Below are 23,374 nucleotides of genomic sequence, written 5' to 3'. Positions count from 1 at the left end.
CCATCCATCCTTCATTTTACGCCAATGCTTGCCTAGTGCACTGCCAGCACCCTTGGAATCCTACACCTGTGTATGACCCTATAGCAGACCCACCTTGAGTGGTGATTTTCCTTCTTCTATTGCTTATTTTGGGTTACCGTATTTTCCGGCGTATAAGACGACTTTTTGGATGCAAAAAAATGCGGGGGTCGTCTTATACGCCGGAGACCGTCTCCGTCTGCTGTGAGCGTCAATGATTTAAAAGCCGCTCCTTCTCCTCAGAGTGTCCTGTGATAGGCGGAACACAAATCTTCCCAGCAGCGCCTCTGTTCTGTGTTCCTCCTAATCCATCTGTTTTACACTACTATTGTTGTCATTTTAAAATACTGTGTATTCCTCAATTCCCTTATGCTATGTTTATGTTTTAATAAATTGAACTTTTTTACCTTTACTATACTCTTTTGATAACTGATTTACCTAGTACCGACATAGTCCACTAGCCCTCACCCACCTCCCTTGGTCTCTTTGGGTCTCTGGGTCCCAAATGAACCTTATTTCTATTCAAATTATGTTAGGATGATGGTACTTTTATGTTATGTTATTTCTTTTTTACTGAGAGGTCTCCATATAAATCATTCCTCCTATCACAGATGCCTTCTCATCCTCGGACGAGATGAGAAGACGTCCGTGATAGGCGGAACACAGAACAGAGGCGCTGCTGGGAAAATTTGTGTTCCGCCTATCACAGGACAGTCTGAGGAGAAGGCGCGGCTTTCAAATCATTGACGCTCGCAGCAGACGGAGACTGTCACGGCCTGGAAGCCAAATCAGCAAAACGTGAGTGATGGCACTGTTCGCACAGTGGGGGGCAAGTTCAGGCACAGTGGGGGGCAAGTTCAGGCACAGTGGGGGGCAAGTTCAGGCACAGTGGGGGCAAGTTCAGGCACAGCACAGTGGGGGCAAGTTCAAGCACAGTGGGGGCAAGTTCAGGCACAGTGGGGGCAAGTGATGGCACAGTGGGGGCATGTAATGTAATGACACAGGGAGGCATGTAATGTAAAGTAATGGCACAGTGAGGCATGTAATGTAATGGCACAGTGAGGCATGTAATGTAATGTAATGGCACAGTGAGATTTGAAAAAGCCTGTTTCTGTCAGCGGTTCTGGCTACCCCTCAGCTTCCAGAAAGACTAGTAGGAAGGGGGTAGTCTTATATGGCAAGTATATCCCAAAACCAACATTTTTCCTAGAAAATTAGGGGGTCGTCTTATACGCCCAGTCGTCTTATACGCCGGCAAATACGGTATTGCATTTTACACATTTCTACTGCGCTTTGCATAACTTTATCAAATAAGGCCACAAATGTACCTAAATATAAATTATGTGCTGCAGTGAGGGAAAAAGTATTTGATCCCCTGCTGATTTTGTACGTTTGCGGCTGGTTGTCTAGTGGTTAGTGTCATGTGACAGTGGCACTAATATGCAGCACTGATGACGCGTGGACTGTGTCGGTCGTTTTTATTTTAGATTTTTTTTACATGTTTTTTTTTTTATAATGCTTTCCTTTTTTTTGGGGGGGGGGAGGCAGGGAGTGGATGGTGTCAGTGTGTTTTTTATTTTTGTTTTTTATTATTTTTACAATTTAACTTTTTCAATATTTATTTGATACAATTCTTTTTTTGTTGCCCTTTTGGGGGTGGCTTTGGTGATATACAGTAGCAGGGGTTTTAACAGATACTCAGTGACAGTTATGTTTATTTGGAAAAGGAAGGAGCCGGTAAATTACATATTTACTGGCTCCTTCCTCCGCTCTCCATCTTGAGAGAGGGGGCGGGGGACACGGAGGGGGACCGAGGAGCACAGAGGGGTCTGAAGAGCACAGAGGGGGATCAGAGCATGGAGGGGGACCAGAGTGCAGAGGGGGACCGAGAAGCATGAAGGGGGACTGAGGGGTAAATAGGGGAACCAAGGAGCACAGGGGGGACGGGCGAGGAGCACGGTGGGGGACCAGAGCATGGAAGGGGACCGAGGAGCACGAAGGGGAACCATAGCATGGAGGGGGATCGGAGGGGGACCGGAGCATGAAGAGGGATCGGAGCATGGAGGGGGATCAGAGGAGCACGGAGGGGGATTGGAGGAGTATATGGGGGACAGTCAGGAACAATCGTGCTGTATAGATTTCAATAAAGCAGCTTAAAGCTGTGGGTGGGGGGGGGAGAGGAGGAGAAGCGTCCGTCAGAATTTTTATTGAAATGTATATAGGGAGATCAGTGATTGTAACTCCCCTCACCACCGCACCGATCGTCCCTGACTGCCCAGATATTAGATCAGGCATCGGAGCATTTGCCCGAGTACAAGTACTCTGGAAAATGCTTGGTATTGGCACCGATATCGGTAGTATTGGTATCGGTGCAACCCCAATTAAAATGCAAATCAATTTATAACTTTTTTGATATGCGTTTTTCTGGATATTTTTGTTGTTATTCTGTCTCTGAATGTTAAAATAAACCTACCAATTAAAATTATAGACTGATCATATCTTTGTCAGTGGGCAAACGTACAAAATCAGTAAGGGATCAAATACCTTTTTCCCCTCACTGGATTGAGCAACAGAGAATCTTGTATCTATTCTGAAAAGTTACCTATTACAAATACAGAAAAAACAATTCTCACTTAATGGAATGTAAATCTTAGTTATACACATAACATGACATTTTGTTGATCAGCCTTACCTAAAAACTGCAGCACACTGTTGAAACCACTGTAGATCCATCTAAACAGGAAGGACATATCTAGCAGTGAATAATCCTGAAAGAAGAAACAAAATAAAATATATTTTTTATTTTCTTGTCATTTATGAAAAAAGTCAATGGTGTGGCAATGAAACAGAAAACAAATGAATAGTCTTTTATTGTCCAGGCAAAGAACAGTCAATGTATTATGTTTCATCAGATAATACCAAGTCACTACCTCCTGGAATTCCCATCAGAGACTTTGGGCCAGATTCAGGTACAATAGCGCCGGTGTAACGTAAGCCATTTACGTTACACCGCCGCAAGTTTTCAGTTTTAGTGCCCGATCCACAAAGCACTTACCTGGAAACTTGCGCCGGTGTATCGTAAATACGTCCGGCGCAAGGCGGTCCAAATCGAATGGGCGGGTAACATTTAAATTAGGCGTGCTCCCGCGCTGGACCTACTGCGCATGCTTCGTTTCGGAACTCCCGCCGCGCTTTGCGCGAAGTGACGTCATTTTTTCGAACGGCGACGCGCGTAGCGTACTTCCGTATTCCCGGACGTGTTACGCAAACGACGTGAAATTTTAAATTTCGACGCGGGAACGACGGCCATACTTTAGACAGCAATACGTTTGCTGACTAAAGTTAAGGCACCCAAAACGACGACTAACTTTGCTACGGGAAACTAGACTAGCGGCGACGTAGCGAATGTGAAAAACCGTCGTGGATCGCCGTAACTCCTAATTTGCATATCCGACGCTGGTTTACGACGCAAACTCCCCCAAACAGAGTTCATCTGTTTGCGAATGGTATGATTACTTTATAAGTATGACAATTTACATCCTGAGGCTGTTTAAATTTAATTATTTATGTGGCAGAAGTAACATTCTCTCCCTGGCTTGCCTCTCTACGTCTAGACCTCAAGCGTTGACACCAAAATTATTTTTCCTGGCTTGGTAGGTATAGTATCTTAAAGATGGACGTTTTCCCAAAACTATTGTATCACTTCCAAATATTTCCGATAGCTGTCCCACGTCACTTTTTGTGGTCGGTCGGTCCGTGGGGAGTTTTTGATCTTCTTCTGGGGCTAAAAATCAAAAAGACTGTCCCATCGTATCTTGACCTTATTAAGGGACCTGGGTGGTACCTAGCTGACACTTTTTGGGGACAAGTGACACTAATACAGTGATCAGTGCTAAAAAATATGCACTCTCACTGTACTGAGTGAGTGAGTGAAAAATGTATAAAGCGCAAGCACATGCGAACTGAATCGCCTCTGGGCGCTGTATCCATTTCATGGGTAAGGAACCCCTTGACCTCAGAAGAGATGGGTTTTAATCTTTCTCCTGAAGGTCAAGTGGTCCGACTCCAGTCGGATGGTGGTTGGTAGCGCATTCCACAGCCGAGAACATTGGACTGCAAATCTTCGATCTCCTTTGGACTTGTATCGGCTTTGAGTATCTGGAGTAGGTTTTGATTTGTGGATCGCAGAATGCGATTTGGGTTATGGGCTTTTATTTTTTCGCATAGATATAGGGGGGCATTTCCGTGAATACACTTATGCGTTAGGGAGAGCGCCTTGAAAGTGATGACACTGGCAGGGAAGGAGGCGATTAAAGGATGTGTCCCTAGGGAGGTGCTTTCTAACTGTGGGGGGGGGGTGCTTTGACTGGGAAAAACATAGATCTGTGTTTCTGCTTAGCAGAAACACAAGATCTCCATTTTCCCCTCTGGCAGAACAGCGATCGGCGGGTACCGGCGGACATCGCATCTACCGGACTAGCTGATTTGCTCCCGCTGTGTCCAATTACAGAAGGGTTGCAGTGCCGCATATGCCCCAGACATGTTCATTAAATCAAATACAGGTATGTGATTTCACGCAGGATGGCCGCCCTGCCACAGTATATCTGCGTGGGGCAGTCCGGAACTGGTTAAACAGAATGGCAACACTGAAGAAAATTCAGAGCTTATATCTTTGTGTTGTTACCTGACAAAAGAAATTGTAGTACTAATGATTTTTCAGGCACATTCAACAGATATGAAATCTGAACTCAACAGATATGAAAAAAAAATTACTAAATACAAAGATAAAATACATATAAGGTAGCTGTTACAAAGCATTGTATTTATGTTTATCCAGTAAATCTAGTGATTTACAAAGCTCTGTCCCACAGTTCAGTTCTGTTTTTCAGGAAGGGCCCTGATCTTTACCTGCTGCAGTTTCACTTTCACTTACAGGTCTCCACCTTATCCTCACCCTGTGACTGGACAGTCAAGGAGAAGAAGCAAACTGATGAGCTCATCTCTCTGTCACTCTGCTTTTCACCCCTCTCAGTATGTTTCTTATACACAAACTGATTGGCTTCTTCTGGATGGATCTACATGGCGGCCCATCCATTAGGGGTGCCGCCCCTCTGATTCATGTGCCCGACCCCTAATCTACATGCAAGGCGCCAGATGCATGGATTTCAATCTTTATTTTTTAGCACATTATTAGAGCCTGAGGCTTATATTGGCTTAAAAAGGATGGGCTCGGGGCGCATAGGCCACCCAGTTGTGTGACATTAGCAAATTAAAATTCTATATAATCACACACATAGGTTGGACCTGATGGACTTGTGTCTTTTTTCAACCTCACCTACTATGTAACTATGTAATGTCTTCCTGTTTCTCCTCCCAGCCAATCAGGAAGCGGGTCCTGACACTCAATTGGATGGGAGCCCTAAGACCCGAATTGGCTGAGAGTCCGAAGACCCGATTGGCGGGGAGGAGAAGCAGCGACCGCCGGAACACAGAGAAGAGGGAGGGGGGAAGTCACAGCTACGACCTGGTTGGAGCGACCAGAGGACACTGTGTCAGGCTAGCAGGGGGGGTAGTCCTCCAAAGACACACTATCACCCATAGTCTTCCACCAGAGACCCTGCCACTTGAGAAGGAAAGGGTGGGACAAATTTAGATGGGGGGCGCCTGATTTTAGTCTTGTCTAGGGCATAACAAAACCAAAATACACCACTGACCAAACAGTCTGCTCTTGAGCTAAATTTACTGGGACAGACAGCTAGTCCTGAACCATTCAGCACTACTTGTAAATAATTTTCCTTACAGCAGAATCATTAATTTATAAATAATTTGGCAATCCTTTTAAATTCCTTACCAGACTCATGGGCATTTACAACCTTCTTTCTTAGGCCCTTAGAGAGCTCTATTAGTCTTGGCATGATTACATCACACATGTTAATAGCAAAGAGAACACCAAACCCTAAATCTCTGAGGCTTCACTAAGACAGGTCCCTCCTGCATAATCCATAAGGGCCCATTCACACGGGGTGCATAGATGTGTCTCCCATGCAGGGTGGTCTTTTACCGCCACAGGGATGCACAGCTGTTGCATCCATTCAATCAGGGCCATCTTTACCACAGGGCAAATGGGGAAGCTGCCCAGGGCCCTGTCACTGTTTGGGGCCCAAAGCAGAGCTGCCATTTAGCCCGCGTGCTGCCCGCAAATCGGCACATTGGCGCTGAAAGCCCCCCCACACACAGTCTGTCACCAGCGCGCTGCGCGCACAGTGCAGCAGTGCCAGTGCTGCATTTTCTCAATGGAGGATCTGGCCGCGGGTGGGCGGGGCCTTGAGCACCACAGACGCTCTGGCACCGCCCCTTGCTATGTGTGCAGTCACTGCTGCCTGCCTGGTGACATCACGACGACGAGAGTGGAGCCCCAACATTCGAAGCGAGCCGGAGGATTCCTCCTCCTCTCGCCTAAGCTCCGCCCCTGACTCCACAACCCCAACTCTGGGTCTTCCCCGAAGGTGAAGGCTGTTCCTGCCTGGAAAAAAGGTAGGATAAATGCTCCCTGCACTACCCTGAGTAGCTCATGGTCACTCTGCTCCCTCCCATACACTGCTCTCCTTCAGTCATGCTGTACAGTTCCCCCATACTGCCTTCCACTACCCCCACATTATACTGCTCTCCACTAACACCCCTCCAATTATACTGCCCTCCACTACCACCCCTCCCATCATACTGCCCTCCACTAACCCCCTTCCCATCATACTGCCCTCCACTACCACCCCTTGCATTATTCTGCCCTCCACTACCACCCCACCCATCATACTGCCCTCCACTAACCCCCCTCCCATCATACTGCCCTCCACCACCACCCCTCCCATTATACTGCACTCCACTACCACCCCTCCCATCATACTGCCCTCCACTACCACCCCTTCCATTATACTGCCCTCCACTACCACCCCTCCCATCATACTGCCCTCCACTACCACCCCTCCCATCATACTGCCCTCCACTACCACCCCTACCATCTTACTGCCCTCCCCTACCACCCCTCCCATTATACTGCCCTCCACTAACCCTTTCCCATCATACTGCCCTCCACTATCCCCCCTCCCATCATACTGCCCTCCACTCACCCCCTTCCCATCATACTGCCCTCCACTAACCCCCCTCCCATAATACTGCCCTCCACTAATCCCCCTCCCATTATACTGCCCTCCACTACCACCCTTCCCATCATACTGCCCTCCACTACCACCCCTCCCATCATACTGCCCTCCACCAACCCTCCTCCCATTATACTGCCCCATTCCATTTACATTATACTGCCCTCCATTGCCCCCTCCCATTATACTGCCACCCCTCCCATTTACATTATACTGCCCTCCACTACTCCCCTCCCATCATACCGCCCTCAAGCCCATCATACTGCCCTCCACTGCCTACCCTCCCATCATACTGCCTTCCACTGCAAACCCCTCCGATCATACTGCCCTCCACTACCTCCCCTCTAGGGATGAGCTTTGTGTTCGACTCGAACGTATGTTCGACTCAAACATCGTCTGTTCGTACGTTCGACGAATTTCGAACAAAACGGGTCGTTCGCGCCAAATTCGAGTGACGTGCATCGGACCCTAAATTCACTGCGGCATTGCGCGCTGATGATTGGTCAAGCATGCACCATGACCCTGCATGCTTGGCTAATCACAAGGCGCAAAAAACGAAGAACAATAATTGGCCAAAGCCAGGGTGGCTTTGGCCAATTATGGCTCAGGGGGTTTAGTACACGCCCCACACTATATAAGGCTGCCTGCAAGGCGGCCTCGTGTAGTGTGTTCCGGCTTTGTTAAAGACAAGTCAGACAGTCAGTTAGAGAGAGAGATAGATAAAGACACAGGGCCAGATTCACAGAAATTGCGGCGGTGTAACGTAAATCCGCTCGGCGCAAGCCCGCCTAATTCAAATGGGGCGGGCACCATTTAAATTAGGCGCGTTCCCGCGCCGAACGTACTGTGCATGCTCCATCCGTCAAATTACCCGACGTACATTGCGCTAAATTACGTCGCAAGGACGTCATTGGTTTCGACGTTAACGTAAATGGCGTCCAGCGCCATTCACGGACGACTTACGCAAACGACGTGAATTTTAAAATTTCGACGCGGGAACGACGGCCATACTTAACATTGGCTAGGCCACCTAGAGGGCAGCCTTCGTTTTACGCGGCGTATCTCGACGGAAACAACGTAAATTTAGAGCGACGGGTAAAGCGTACGTTCGTGAATCGTCGTAACTAGTCATTTGCATATTCTACGCTGACCACAAAGTCAATTACACCTGTCGGATCTTAGGGCTATCTATGCGTAACTGATTCTATGAATCAGCCGCATAGATACGACAATCATATCTCAGAGATACGCCGTCGTATCTCTTTTGTGAATCTGGCCCACAGTGGCCCGGATTCAAAGAGATTTGCGCATTATTTACGGAGGCGCAGGGCAACGATTTTGCCCTGCGCCCCCGCAAATTTGCTCTGCTGCCCTTGATTCACGGAGCAGAAGCTCCGTGAATTGCGCGGGCGCGCCGGCAAAATTGACCGACGCTAGAGCACGCAATTTAAATGATCCCGTAGGGGGCGGGAATCATTTAAATTAGGCGCGCTCCCACGCCGAGCGTAGAGCGCATGCTCCGTCGGGAAACTTTCCCGACGTGCATTGCGGCAAATGACGTCGCAAGGACGTCATTTGCTTCCAAGTGAACGTGAATGGCGTCCAGCGCCATTCACGAATCACTTACGCAAACGACGTGAAATTCAAATTTCGCGACGCGGGAATGACGGGTATACTTTAGCATTGGCTGCCCCTACTATTAGAAGGGGCAGCCTTACGCTAAACACGCCGTACGGAAACGACGTAACTTGCATACGCAGGGCTCGCGCAACATTGTGAATCGGTGTTAGTATGCAATTTGCATACTATACACTGAGCACAATGGGAGCGCCCCCTAGCGGTCATCGCAAGAATGCAGCCTAAAAAATGCGTGGCATAAGAGCCTTATGCCACGCAGATTTTAGGCTGCAGTTGGCGTTACAATGTTCCTGAATCAGGAGCATTCGTAACGCCAGGCGCAATTGCTTCTTGAATCTGGGCCAGTGTCTTTTCTACTAGATAGATAGATAGATAGATAGATAGATAGATAGATAGATAGATAGATAGATAGAGCAGGAAGGCTTGTCAGTATAGTTAAATTTGCAGTGTGTAGAGGATATATATATATCCTAGCATTGTACATATATTTATACACTGTATAGCTTAGCTAGATCAGCTATTCCTATTGTTAGGCAATTTCTTTGTGCTAGCTGCAGTGCTCTAACGTGTTGTATTGCCTGCATGCAGTTTAGTTTTAACTTAAACATAGTACTCAGTGTTAGTGGGCGTGTGCTATTTAATTGCACACATACACGCAGTTGCTGTTACTGCATGACATGTGTGCTATATAATTGCACATACACGCATTAGCTGTTACTGCACGTGTGTTATTTATTTGCACATAAACGCAGTCGCTGTTAAAGCACGTGTGCTGTGTTTTTGGCCATAAACTCAGTCGATATTACTATACGTTTGCTGTGTTTTTGCCCATAAACGCAGTCGATCTTACTGCACGTTTGCCGTGTTTTTGCCCATAAACACAGTTGATCATACTGCACGTTTGCTGTGTTTTTGCCCATAAACTCAGTCCATCTTACTATACATTTGCTGTTTTTGCCCATAAACGTAGTCGATCATACTGCACGTTTGCTGTGTTTTTGGCCATAAACTCAGTCGATCATATTATACGTTTGCTGTTTTTGCCCATAAACACAGTCGATCATACTGCACGTTTGCTGTGTTTTCGCCCATAAACTCAGTCGATCATACTATAAGTTTGCTGTGTTTTTGCCCATAAACGCAGTCGATCATACTGCACGTCAGCCGCATATATACAACAATCGTATCTCAGAGATACGCCGTCGTATATCTTTTGTGAATCTGGCCCACAGTGTCTTTTCTACTAGATAGATAGATAGATAGATAGATAGATAGATAGATAGATAGATAGATAGATAGATAGATAGATAGATAGAGCAGGAAGGCTAGTCAGTATAGTTAAATTTGCAGTGTGTAGAGGATATATATACATCCTAGCGTTGTACATATATTTATACACTGTATAGCTTAGCTAGATCAGCTATTCCTATTGTTAGGCAATTTCTTTGTGCTAGCTGCAGTGCTCTAACGTGTTGTTTTGCCTGCATGCAGTTTAGTTTTAACTTAAACATAGTACTCAGTGTTAGTGGACGTGTGCTATTTAATTGCACACATACACGCAGTTGCTGTTGCTGCATGACATGTGTGTTATATAATTGCACATACACGCATTAGCTGTTACTGCACATGTGTTATTTATTTGCACATAAACACAGTCGCTGTTAAAGCACGTGTGCTGTGTTTTTGTCCATAAACTCAGTCGATCTTACTATACATTTGCTGTGTTTTTGCCCAAAAAACGCAGTCGATCTTACTGCGCGTTTGCCGTGTTTTTGCCCATAAACGCAGTCGATCATACTGCACGTTTGCTGTGTTTTTGCCCATAAACTCAGTCCATCTTACTATACGTTTGCTGTTTTTGCCCATAAACGCAGTCGATCATACTGCACGTTTGCTGTGTTTTTGCCCATAAACTCAGTCGATCATATTATACGTTTGCTGTTTTTGCCCATAAACACAGTCGATCATACTGCACGTTTGCTGTGTTTTCGCCCATAAACTCAGTTGATCATACTATAAGTTTGCTGTGTTTTTGCCCATAAACGCAGTCGAACATACTGCACGTCAGCCGCATAGATACAACAATCGTATCTCAGAGATACGCCGTCGTATCTCTTTTGTGAATCTGGCCCACAGTGTCTTTTCTACTAGATAGATAGATAGATAGATAGAGCAGGAAGGCTAGTCAGTATAGTTAAATTTGCAGTGTGTAGAGGATATATATACATCCTAGCGTTGTACATATATTTATACACTGTATAGCTTAGCTAGATCAGCTATTCCTATTGTTAGGCAATTTCTTTGTGCTAGCTGCAGTGCTCTAACGTGTTGTTTTGCCTGCATGCAGTTTAGTTTTAACTTAAACATAGTACTCAGTGTTAGTGGACGTGTGCTATTTAATTGCACACATACACGCAGTTGCTGTTGCTGCATGACATGTGTGCTATATAATTGCACATACACGCATTAGCTGTTACTGCATGTGTGTTATTTATTTGCACATAAACGCAGTCGCTGTTAAAGCACGTGTGCTGTGTTTTTGGCCATAAACTCAGTCTATCCTACTATACGTTTGCTGTTTTTGCCCATAAATGCAGTCGATCATACTGCACGTTTGCTGTGTTTTTGCCCATAAACTCAGTCGATCTTACTATATGTTTGCTGTGTTTTTGGCCCATAAACGCAGTCGATCATACTGCACATTTGCTGTGTTTTTGGCCATAAACTCAGTTGATCTTACTATACGTTTGCTGTTTTTGCCCATAAACGCAGTCGATCATACTGCACGTTTGCTGTGTTTTTGCCCATAAACTCAGTCGATCTTACTATACGTTTGCTGTGTTTTTGCCCATAAACGCAGTCGATCATACTGCACGTTTGCTGTGTTTTTGCCCATAAACTCAGTCGATCTTACTATAAGTTTGCTGTGTTTTTGCCCATAAACGCAGTCGATCATACTGCATGTTTGCTGTGTTTTTGCCCATAAACGCAGTCGTTCATACTGCATGTTTGCTGTGTTTTTGCCCATAAACTCAGTCGATCTTACTATACGTTTGCTGTTTTTGCCTATAAATGCAGTCGATCATACTACACGTTTGCTGTGGTTTTGCCCATAAACTCAGTCGATCTTACTATACGTTGGCTGTGTTTTTGCCCATAAATGCAGTCGATCATACTGCACGTTTGCTGTGTTTTTGCCCATAAACTCAGTCGATCATACTGCACGTTTGCTGTGTTTTCGCCCATAAACTCAGTCGATCATACTATAAGTTTGCTGTGTTTTTGCCCATAAACGCAGTCGATCATACTGCACGTCAGCCGCATAGATACAACAATCGTATCTCAGAGATACGCCGTCGTATATCTTTTGTGAATCTGGCCCACAGTGTCTTTTCTACTAGATAGATAGATAGATAGATAGATAGATAGATAGATAGATAGATAGATAGATAGAGCAGGAAGGCTAGTCAGTATAGTTAAATTTGCAGTGTGTAGAGGATATATATACATCCTAGCGTTGTACATATATTTATACACTGTATAGCTTAGCTAGATCAGCTATTCCTATTGTTAGGCAATTTCTTTGTGCTAGCTGCAGTGCTCTAACGTGTTGTTTTGCCTGCATGCAGTTTAGTTTTAACTTAAACATAGTACTCAGTGTTAGTGGACGTGTGCTATTTAATTGCACACATACACGCAGTTGCTGTTGCTGCATGACATGTGTGTTATATAATTGCACATACACGCATTAGCTGTTACTGCACATGTGTTATTTATTTGCACATAAACACAGTCGCTGTTAAAGCACGTGTGCTGTGTTTTTGTCCATAAACTCAGTCGATCTTACTATACATTTGCTGTGTTTTTGCCCAAAAAACGCAGTCGATCTTACTGCGCGTTTGCCGTGTTTTTGCCCATAAACGCAGTCGATCATACTGCACGTTTGCTGTGTTTTTGCCCATAAACTCAGTCCATCTTACTATACGTTTGCTGTTTTTGCCCATAAACGCAGTCGATCATACTGCACGTTTGCTGTGTTTTTGCCCATAAACTCAGTCGATCATATTATACGTTTGCTCGATCATACTGCACGTTTGCTGTGTTTTCGCCCATAAACTCAGTCGATCATACTATAAGTTTGCTGTGTTTTTGCCCATAAACGCAGTCGATCATACTGCACGTCAGCCGCATAGATACAACAATCGTATCTCAGAGATACGCCGTCGTATATCTTTTGTGAATCTGGCCCACAGTGTCTTTTCTACTAGATAGATAGATAGATAGATAGATAGATAGATAGATAGATAGATAGATAGATAGAGCAGGAAGGCTAGTCAGTATAGTTAAATTTGCAGTGTGTAGAGGATATATATACATCCTAGCGTTGTACATATATTTATACACTGTATAGCTTAGCTAGATCAGCTATTCCTATTGTTAGGCAATTTCTTTGTGCTAGCTGCAGTGCTCTAACGTGTTGTTTTGCCTGCATGCAGTTTAGTTTTAACTTAAACATAGTACTCAGTGTTAGTGGACGTGTGCTATTTAATTGCACACATACACGCAGTTGCTGTTGCTGCATGACATGTGTGTTATATAATTGCACATACACGCATTAGCTGTTACTGCACATGTGTTATTTATTTGCACATAAACACAGTCGCTGTTAAAGCACGTGTGCTGTGTTTTTGTCCATAAACTCAGTCGATCTTACTATACATTTGCTGTGTTTTTGCCCAAAAAACGCAGTCGATCTTACTGCGCGTTTGCCGTGTTTTTGCCCATAAACGCAGTCGATCATACTGCACGTTTGCTGTGTTTTTGCCCATAAACTCAGTCCATCTTACTATACGTTTGCTGTTTTTGCCCATAAACGCAGTCGATCATACTGCACGTTTGCTGTGTTTTTGCCCATAAACTCAGTCGATCATATTATACGTTTGCTGTTTTTGCCCATAAACACAGTCGATCATACTGCACGTTTGCTGTGTTTTCGCCCATAAACTCAGTCGATCATACTATAAGTTTGCTGTGTTTTTGCCCATAAACGCAGTCGAACATACTGCACGTCAGCCGCATAGATACAACAATCGTATCTCAGAGATACGCCGTCGTATCTCTTTTGTGAATCTGGCCCACAGTGTCTTTTCTACTAGATAGATAGATAGATAGATAGAGCAGGAAGGCTAGTCAGTATAGTTAAATTTGCAGTGTGTAGAGGATATATATACATCCTAGCGTTGTACATATATTTATACACTGTATAGCTTAGCTAGATCAGCTATTCCTATTGTTAGGCAATTTCTTTGTGCTAGCTGCAGTGCTCTAACGTGTTGTTTTGCCTGCATGCAGTTTAGTTTTAACTTAAACATAGTACTCAGTGTTAGTGGACGTGTGCTATTTAATTGCACACATACACGCAGTTGCTGTTGCTGCATGACATGTGTGCTATATAATTGCACATACACGCATTAGCTGTTACTGCATGTGTGTTATTTATTTGCACATAAACGCAGTCGCTGTTAAAGCACGTGTGCTGTGTTTTTGGCCATAAACTCAGTCTATCCTACTATACGTTTGCTGTTTTTGCCCATAAATGCAGTCGATCATATTGCACGTTTGCTGTGTTTTTGCCCATAAACTCAGTCGATCTTACTATATGTTTGCTGTGTTTTTGGCCCATAAACGCAGTCGATCATACTGCACATTTGCTGTGTTTTTGGCCATAAACTCAGTTGATCTTACTATACGTTTGCTGTTTTTGCCCATAAACGCAGTCGATCATACTGCACGTTTGCTGTGTTTTTGCCCATAAACTCAGTCGATCTTACTATACGTTTGCTGTGTTTTTGCCCATAAACGCAGTCGATCATACTGCACGTTTGCTGTGTTTTTGCCCATAAACTCAGTCGATCTTACTATAAGTTTGCTGTGTTTTTGCCCATAAACGCAGTCGATCATACTGCATGTTTGCTGTGTTTTTGCCCATAAACGCAGTCGTTCATACTGCATGTTTGCTGTGTTTTTGCCCATAAACTCAGTCGATCTTACTATACGTTTGCTGTTTTTGCCTATAAACGCAGTCGATCATACTACACGTTTGCTGTGGTTTTGCCCATAAACTCAGTCGATCTTACTATACGTTGGCTGTGTTTTTGCCCATAAATGCAGTCGATCATACTGCACGTTTGCTGTGTTTTTGCCCATAAACTCAGTCGATCTTACTTTACGTTTGCTGTGTTTTTGCCCATAAACGCAGTCGATCATACTGCACGTTTGCTGTGTTTTTGCCCATAAACGCAGTCAATCTTACTATACGTTTGCTGTGTTTTGCCCATAAACTCAGTCGATCTTACTATACGTTTGCTGTGTTTTTGCCCATAAACGCAGTCGATCATACTGCACGTTTGCTGTGTTTTTGCCCATAAACTCAGTCGATCTTACTATAAGTTTGCTGTGTTTTTGCCCATAAACGCAGTCGATCATACTGCATGTTTGCTGTGTTTTTGCCCATAAACGCAGTCGTTCATACTGCATGTTTGCTGTGTTTTTGCCCATAAACTCAGTCGATCTTACTATACGTTTGCTGTTTTTGCCTATAAACGCAGTCGATCATACTACACGTTTGCTGTGGTTTTGCCCATAAACTCAGTCAATCTTACTATACGTTGGCTGTGTTTTTGCCCATAAATGCAATCGATCATACTGCACGTTTGCTGTGTTTTTGCCCATAAACTCAGTCGATCTTACTATACGTTTGCTGTGTTTTTGCCCATAAACGCAGTCGATCATACTGCACGTTTGCTGTGTTTTTGCCCATAAACTCAGTCAATCTTACTATACGTTTGCTGTGTTTTTGCCCATAAACTCAGTCGATCTTACTATACATTTGCTGTGTTTTTGCCCATAAACGCAGTCGATCTTACTGCACGTTTGCTGTGTTTTTGCCCATAAACGCAGTTGCTCTTACTGGACAGGTGCTCTTTATTTCTGATTTTGTCCTGTGCAGGCTATTAAAATGTCTGGAAGGACAACAAAGAAAGGCAGAGAGTCACGAGTGCAAGCAGGCTCTGCATCTAGAGGCAACGCTGGTGGTGGACACGGTGCATCCTCTTCAGGACGTGGCCGTCTGACACGCTCGTCAATGTTTTCGGGAGCTGGCCGTGTTGAGCCTCAACATGCAGAGAAATGAGTAGAGTGGATGACCAAGCCGTCCTCATCCTCCTCATCACACAATCCTTCCCTAGTCCCACCATGTCCTCCTGAGGAGTCCCCCGAACTGTTTCAACACAGTGTTGGGTACATGCTACATGAAGATGCGCAGCGTTTTGAAGGCTCTGATGACGGAACACAGATAGAGGAAGGCATTGATGTGAGTCCAGAGAGAGCGGGTGCCCGAGAGGGACAGCAATCTGGCAGTCATGTTCCCCCAGCTGCAGCATACTGCCAGGTTTTCGACAGTGATGAGGAGGGAGGGGATGATGAGGTCACTGACTCTACCTGGGTGCCTGATAGGAGAGAGGAGGAGGAGGAAGAGGAGGAGGAGGAGGACGAGGCACAGGCACATCTCCAAAAAGGCAGGATGCCCTCCAGGGGACAGCTTAAGGGCAGCACACCAACTGCATTACATCGCAGAGCTACGCCTGTGCAGGGCGCTGCTGCGTCTCAACAGTACTGCACAAGTTCTTTGGTGTGGGCCTTTTTTGAGACATGTGCATCAGATTGCACTGTTGCTATTTGCAACATATGTCTCAAGCGTATCTCGCGTGGCCAAAACATCACCTGCTTGGGCACCACATGCTTGACCAGACATATGTCGACCTGCCATTCAGTTCGTTACCAGAAAGACCCACACCAAAGAACAAAGCGGACCTCCCCTTGCCCCTCATCAGCTGGGAGCTCCAACCCCACAAGACCCTCAGTCCTCTCTGAAGCATGTTAAACATGTTAAAAGCTGTGCTAACGCAATATTAAATGCAACAAGAATAAGATATTAATATATAAGCCAAACATTTTTGAAACGTTTTGAAACGAACATTGAAAGGATATTTAAAAAAATGTGGAATATTAGCATGTTTAAAATACATGTATAAAATATATGTAATAAAATAGATAGATTACAGATTATCTGTAATCTATCTATTTTATTACATCTATTTTATTACATATATTTTATACATGTATTTTAAACATGCTAATATTCCAAATTTTTTTAAATATCCTTTCAATGTTCGTTTCAAAACGTTTCAAAAATGTTTGGCTTATATATTAATATCTTATTCTTGTTGCATTTAATATTGCGTTAGCACAGCTTTTAACATGTTAATTCCTATAGTCATCTCCGTCTAATTCTATTCCTTGCTTAAAATCGTTGTTTGCTGCCAGCCTATCACAGCAGTTCCGCTCCTTTTTAACACGTCTGTCCTCTATGGACAGCATGGATCTGAAGAAACAGCTGACGCTGTGAAACGCGTAATCCCATTGGCTGGCCTGGACTCCCACATCACTTCCTGTGCGACGGCGGGACGCTGCGCTCCACTGTGGAGCGCACGCCGATTCTCCGTGTCCTTCCTGGATTTCCTACCCTCGGACATTAACATCACCAGCTTGCTGCTGCCCGGGACTTGGAACCTGAAAGTTGATGTCACCGAGTGACCCCAGGCACGCACCCGACTACCGATCACCTGCATCCCACCATTTTGGTTTTGTGTCCGTTTTCTACTTCCGTTTGTGAGTAGGCACTTTACATGTATATCTATTTTATTTATATTTCTCATTAAAATCTAGGCTTACTGCACTTAGATTGGCGCATCTTGTCCCCTTTTTTCTTTGAATCCTTCAGAGGTTTGCTTCTGCTTCAGGTGCTGCCACCAAGTGTCCCCTACAGCCATCCATACTACTATTATCCAGGACTTTCATGGACATTATTTTCTATACATGGACTTGATTGATTACTAGACTATTTTATATACCTCATTGTAGTGTTGTATGCTCTATTGGATCATGCGCCACATACCCCCTTTTTCTGCATATTCACAACCTAGTAGTACATGCGGAAAATCTACTGATGGTAGCAGACAAATTTCCCTGCCCAAGCTGCTGCAGCGCCAAAAGAAGTACTCTCCCAGCCATCCACATGCCCAGCGGTTGAATGCTAGCTTAGCGAAATTGCTAGCACTTCAACTGCTACCTTTTCAGTTGGTAGATTCTGCCCCCTTCCGTGAGTTTGTGCAATGTGCGGTACCTGTGGCAAGTACCCAAACGCCACTTTTTCTCACGGAAGGCGATTCCCGCTCTCTACTGGCATGTGGAAGGCAATGTCCATGCCTCGCTGGACAGGGCGGTCAGTGGTAAGGTGCATCTTACTGCTGACTCATGGTCCAGCAGGCATGGACAGGAACGTTACCTCTCTTTCACTGCGCATTGGGTGACTGCTGGCAGCTGGGAAGGACGCAGGGCAAGGTACAGTAGTGTTGGAGGTTGTTCTGCCACCACGCCTCCAAAACACTACTACTGGTTGTGACACACCTCTCTCCTCCACCCCCTCCTCTTCTCTTCCTCTTTCCTCTGAACCAGCCATGCTCCGTAGGCGTACGAGGGGCTACGCAGGAATGCAGGCCAAGAGATGCCATGCGGTGCTAGAGCTGGTGTGCTTGGGAGACAGGAGCCACACTGGGGCAGAGGTTCTGTCAGCTCTGCAGGGGCAGGCTCAGAGGTGGTTGATGCCACGCCAGCTTAAGCCAGGAATGGTGGTTAGCGACAATGGCACCAACCTCCTCTCTGCCCTGCGACAGGGAAAACTGACCCATGTGCCCTGTTTTGCTCATGTTCTCAATTTGGTGGTGCAGCGGTTCTTGGGCAGGTACCCGGGCTTACAGGATGTCCTGAAGCAGGCCAGGAAAGTCTGTGTGCATTTCCGAAGGTCATACAATGCCACTGCTCGGCTGACAGACCTCCAAAGGGAATACAACCTGCCCAAGAACCGCCTAATCTGTGACATGCCCACCAGATGGAACTCTACGTTGGCCATGCTGCAGCGGCTGCACACGCAGCAGAGGGCCATCAATGAGTACCTGTGCCAATATGGCAGCAGAACTGGGTCAGGGGAGCTTGGTTTTTTCCCCACGCCAGTGGGCCTTGATCAGGGATGCATGCACTGTCCTGTCACCATTTGAGGAGGCCACGAGGATGGTGAGCAGTGACAGTGCATGCATCAGTGAGACTGTCCCTCTAATTCACCTGTTGGAGCACACTCTACGTGGAATAATGGACAGGGCCCTTGAGGCAGAACAAAGGGAGGAAGAGGAGGACTTCCTTACCTCTCAAGGCCCCCTTTATCCAGACAGTGGTCCTGCATGCACAGGAAGAGGATGAGGAGGACGAGGACGAGGTGGAGGAGGATTGTATCAGCAGCATGGAGGTGGAGCCTAGCACTCAGCAGCAACAGTCTTCAAGGGATCACTTACAGTCCCAAGGAACCTGTGGACTTTTATATGGCTGGGATGAGGTGGCTGCGGATCCTGTCGTCCTCAGTGACCCAGAGGACTGTGCCCCAAATGCCTCAGCAAACCTACGCTGCATGGCCTCCCTGATCCTGCAAAGCCTGCGTAAGGATCCTTGTGTTCGTGGTATCAAGGAGAGGGATCATTACTGGCTGGCAACTCTCCTTGATCCACGTTACAAGAGTAAGGTTGCGGAGCTTATCTTGCAAGCGCAGAGGGAGATGAAGATGAAACTTTTTCGGGAAGCCTTGCAGAAGGCTCTGTGCAACGCGTTCCCAGAACCTGGGGGATTACCAAATCCAGGTCCTGGACAACGTGTTGCTGAGGCTTCGGTGAGTCACAGAAGGAGCGGTGGAGAAGGTGGCCGTCTGACCGATGCGTTCAGACAATTTTTTTAGTCCGCAGCCCCAAGGTATGACCGGTTCAAGCAACCATCGCCAGCGTTTGATTTACATGGTGCGTGAATACCTAGGGGCAAGATCAGATTTGGACACCTTCCCCACCAAAAATCCTCTGGTATACTGGGTCTTGAGGATGGATCACTGGCCAGAGCTTGCACAGTACGCTATTGAGCTACTGGCTTGCCCTGCATCCAGCGTTCTTTCAGAACGCACATTCAGTGCTGCTGGAGGCTTTGTGACCGATCACAGGGTGCGCCTTTCCACCGACTCCATTGATCGACTGACCTTTATAAAAATGAACCAGGCTTGGATCAACACCAGCTACCAAGCACCTGATGCAGATGTAACTGAATATTTTTTTTTAAATGACAGATCCCTTGGAGACTGCCTATGCTGATGCTAAGTGACTGTCCTGTTATGCTGCTGACTGAATATTATTTTCCTCCTCACTGATCTTGCTGATAGCTAGTAAGAACATTTTTGTTTCTGGGCTCCGCCACCAGTGCCTAAGGCCCAATTTTTTTGCCCCTGTTTAACAGGGGCGTTTAATAACAATTTTGAATGCAATACTTTGCATGTGGCTCTTTTCTGCGCTCCAATTACAGTATCTGAGGGGTTGCAGTGTTGTGTTGTGCCTAAGGCCCAATGTTTCTGTCCCTGTTGAACAGGGGCATCTAATAACAATTTTTAATGCAATACTTTGGCCGATGTACTAACGCCAAAAGGCCTCAATGTAGAAGTAGACATCAATTGTTTCATCAGTGATACATAGATACACAACATCCCATCATTGTAGACACTGCCAGTCCAGTAAGGGTTTAATAGTAGGATAAAGATTTTAATTTAAATTAATTTTAATTTAATTTGAATTTTATCATTACAAATATCTTCTCTCCACTCTGAAGAAATACAGTCACCCTGATTATAGTCACCAAAATAGTAGGGACTATTTCATTCAGGGATACTGTTGTGTTTTTTGGTTTAGTATATTCTGCCCCAAGTGGTCAGAATTATATTGCAAGTTCACAGGGATTTTGTTTATTTAAAATGAACAGATTCAGCGCATATATATATTTTCTGACATATATAATTTATGTAGCCACTCATCCATCCATGGGCTCAGTATAACCATGTTGGATTGGATCTTTAGTTAAGAGGATGGTTATGAATGTATTATGTTCTATATTTATATTTATATTGTAACATGTCCTATGTTTGCATATAGATAGGTACCTATATGAGCTCATAAGGAATTTTATGGAATTGTGTGTACTTTTACTTTATTTATTCCATAATTTTACGGTCATAATTTTATGGGCATTAATTTTATAGGGGTGCTTTAGATTCACAGATATTTTAAGTAATTTTAATTTATTTGTGATTTTATTCCTAGATTATATAGATGTTATGCTTTTTTATATTTATATGATGTTCCAGAGCAGTAATATGAATGTAGCATTGATCATATATTGGCTACACAATACCGGGTTAGAGCATGGACAGCATGGAAGTATGGAGTCACCTTACTTGCCTGCTGATACATTTTCTCTTTAATATCGTTGTATTCTATGTACCTGGGAGTATTGGTGTGAATACCCTAATATCGTTATTATTATTCGATGCATTTGATCGCATCGATAGTCAGCGTGTCAGTGCGCGCTCTGAGCCCGATTATGGTGTCAACAGGTTCGGGCATTAGTAGCGCAGTACATACTGCATGCAGAGACTTCCGCCCTGAGTAGGGATACTGCGAGCAATCGCGGCCAAGCATTAAGAATGACGCGAATGACGCAAGTGGGCGTCGATCATTCTGGGATGACGGGCGGTGCTGCTCTTTATAACTCCGGTCTGTGCCTGGGAGAGTCACGCCCTCAGTTGAAGTCCGGAAGTGACGAAACGCGTCTTGGAGTGACTCTCCAAACACAACAACCGGAAGTGACGTTTGCGCTCCACGAGGAAGGAACCAGGAAGCCGCCGTGAGGAAACTAGACAGAGCGGTCTTCAGGGTCAACAATCGTGAGGCAAACACTAATATATTACATGCCTGTTTTTCATTTTTATGTGGTACGCATAGTATTGAAGGGGAAAGCATATTTGGGGGAGTTTTTTCAATAAATTATCCAAACGTTACTACTCTATATGAGCTTTCTTTTCCTCATACATGCTGAATATCATGATTATGGTGAAAGTCTGACGATTACTAGTGAGGTGGATTACATGCTGTTTCTTATCTACCATCTGGTAAGTGTATCCCCTGAAGGGGTTTCCTATCCCCCACGTGGTGAACAACAATGGTGATTGGAGCACATCTTCTCTACCTCTACACTGTATAGGATCACAGCAAACGTAGAGTTTGCAGCGCTGCTGCAGGACTGTATTGGACTCATTGGGAGTCATTTCATTACATTTTCTGCCTTATGCACTTTTGGACCGTTTTTTTAGCAGCTGCTTTTTATCCATGGTACATTATCATTGAAGTTGGACAATTTGAGTGTTTATATCCTAAAGCGCAGAGCTGTACATAGATAAGCTGCGCCTGTTATTTCTGTACATTTGTATACAAATACTTTGCATGTGGCTCTTTTCAGTGCTCCAATTACAGTATCTGAGGGGTTGCAGTGTTGTGTTGTGCGTAAGGCCCAATGTTTCTGCCCCTGTTCAACAGGGGCATCTAATAACAATTTTTAATGCAATACTTTGCATGTGGCTCTTTTCTGTGCTCCAATTACAGTATATGAGGGGTTGCAGTGTTGTGTTGTGCCTAAGGCCCAATGTTTCTGCCCCTGTTGAACAGAGGCGTCTAATAACAATTTTTAATGCAATACTTTGCTTGTGGCTCTTTTCTGCGCTCCAATTACAGTATTTTGAGGGGTTGCAGTGTTGTGTTGTGCCTAAGGCCCAATGTTTCTGCCCCTGTTTAACAGGGGCGTCTAATAAAAATGTTTAATGCAATACTTTGCATGTGGCTCTTTGCTGAGCTCCAATTACAGTATCTGTGAGGGGTTGCAGTGTTGTGTTGTGCCTAAGGCCCAATGTTTCTGCCCCTGTTGAACAGAGGCGTCTAATAACAATTTTTAATGCAATACTTTGCATGTGGCTCTTTTCTGTGCTCCAATTACAGTATTGTGAGGGGTTGCAGTGTTGTGTTGTGCCTAAGGCCCAATGTTTCTGCCCCTGTTTAACAGGGGCGTCTAATAAAAATGTTTAATGCAATACTTTGCATGTGGCTCTTTGCTGCGCTTCAATTAAAGTATCTGTGAGGGGTTGCAGTGTTGTGACACCGCCACCAGTGCCTAAGGCCCCTTATTTTTTCTGCCCCTGTTCTAGTAATTTTCTTGGTTTGATTCTTTTCTAATTTGAGTTCATTCTAGCTTTCTCCTACGTTATCATAGTGTCATGTTTATTTTCCTTTACTAAATACTCATCATTGTCAATGTAAACACCACAAATCTAGATTTGTTCTTTTAGGCAGCATTGATATAATAAGAAGCCAGACATTTTTGAGTATCCAAAAATATTTATTGTATCACACTTAAAATGTATAATTTTAATTTTTTTTTTAAATATCTTAATAGAATTTTTTTTTATTTTTTTTTAATAACTATATTTTTGCTTTTATATACTTGTCTACATCTATTTTTTTTATTTTTATTTTTTTAAA

The 23,374-nt window shown here is 44.7% G+C and overlaps 1 protein-coding gene across 1 annotated transcript in view; it reads right to left on the bottom strand.

Annotated features, from left to right (window-relative positions):
* The window catches only part of LOC120932422 (GTP-binding protein SAR1b-like), a 570,126-nt gene that overhangs the window by 434,320 nt on the left and 112,432 nt on the right, over window positions 1–23,374 (bottom strand). Inside the window, exon 2 of the mRNA XM_040344773.1 lies at window positions 2,711–2,786. Within this exon, the coding sequence (XP_040200707.1) occupies window positions 2,711–2,768 (58 nt within the window). The 5' untranslated portion in view covers window positions 2,769–2,786. The remainder of the gene's footprint in view (window positions 1–2,710; window positions 2,787–23,374) is intronic.

Source organism: Rana temporaria, chromosome 3, assembly GCF_905171775.1.
Source record: "Rana temporaria chromosome 3, aRanTem1.1, whole genome shotgun sequence".
In the NCBI taxonomy this organism is placed as follows: domain Eukaryota; kingdom Metazoa; phylum Chordata; class Amphibia; order Anura; family Ranidae; genus Rana; species Rana temporaria.
Note: the sequence above shows the minus strand (reverse complement) of the source record. Positions and strands in the feature narration are given on the sequence as shown.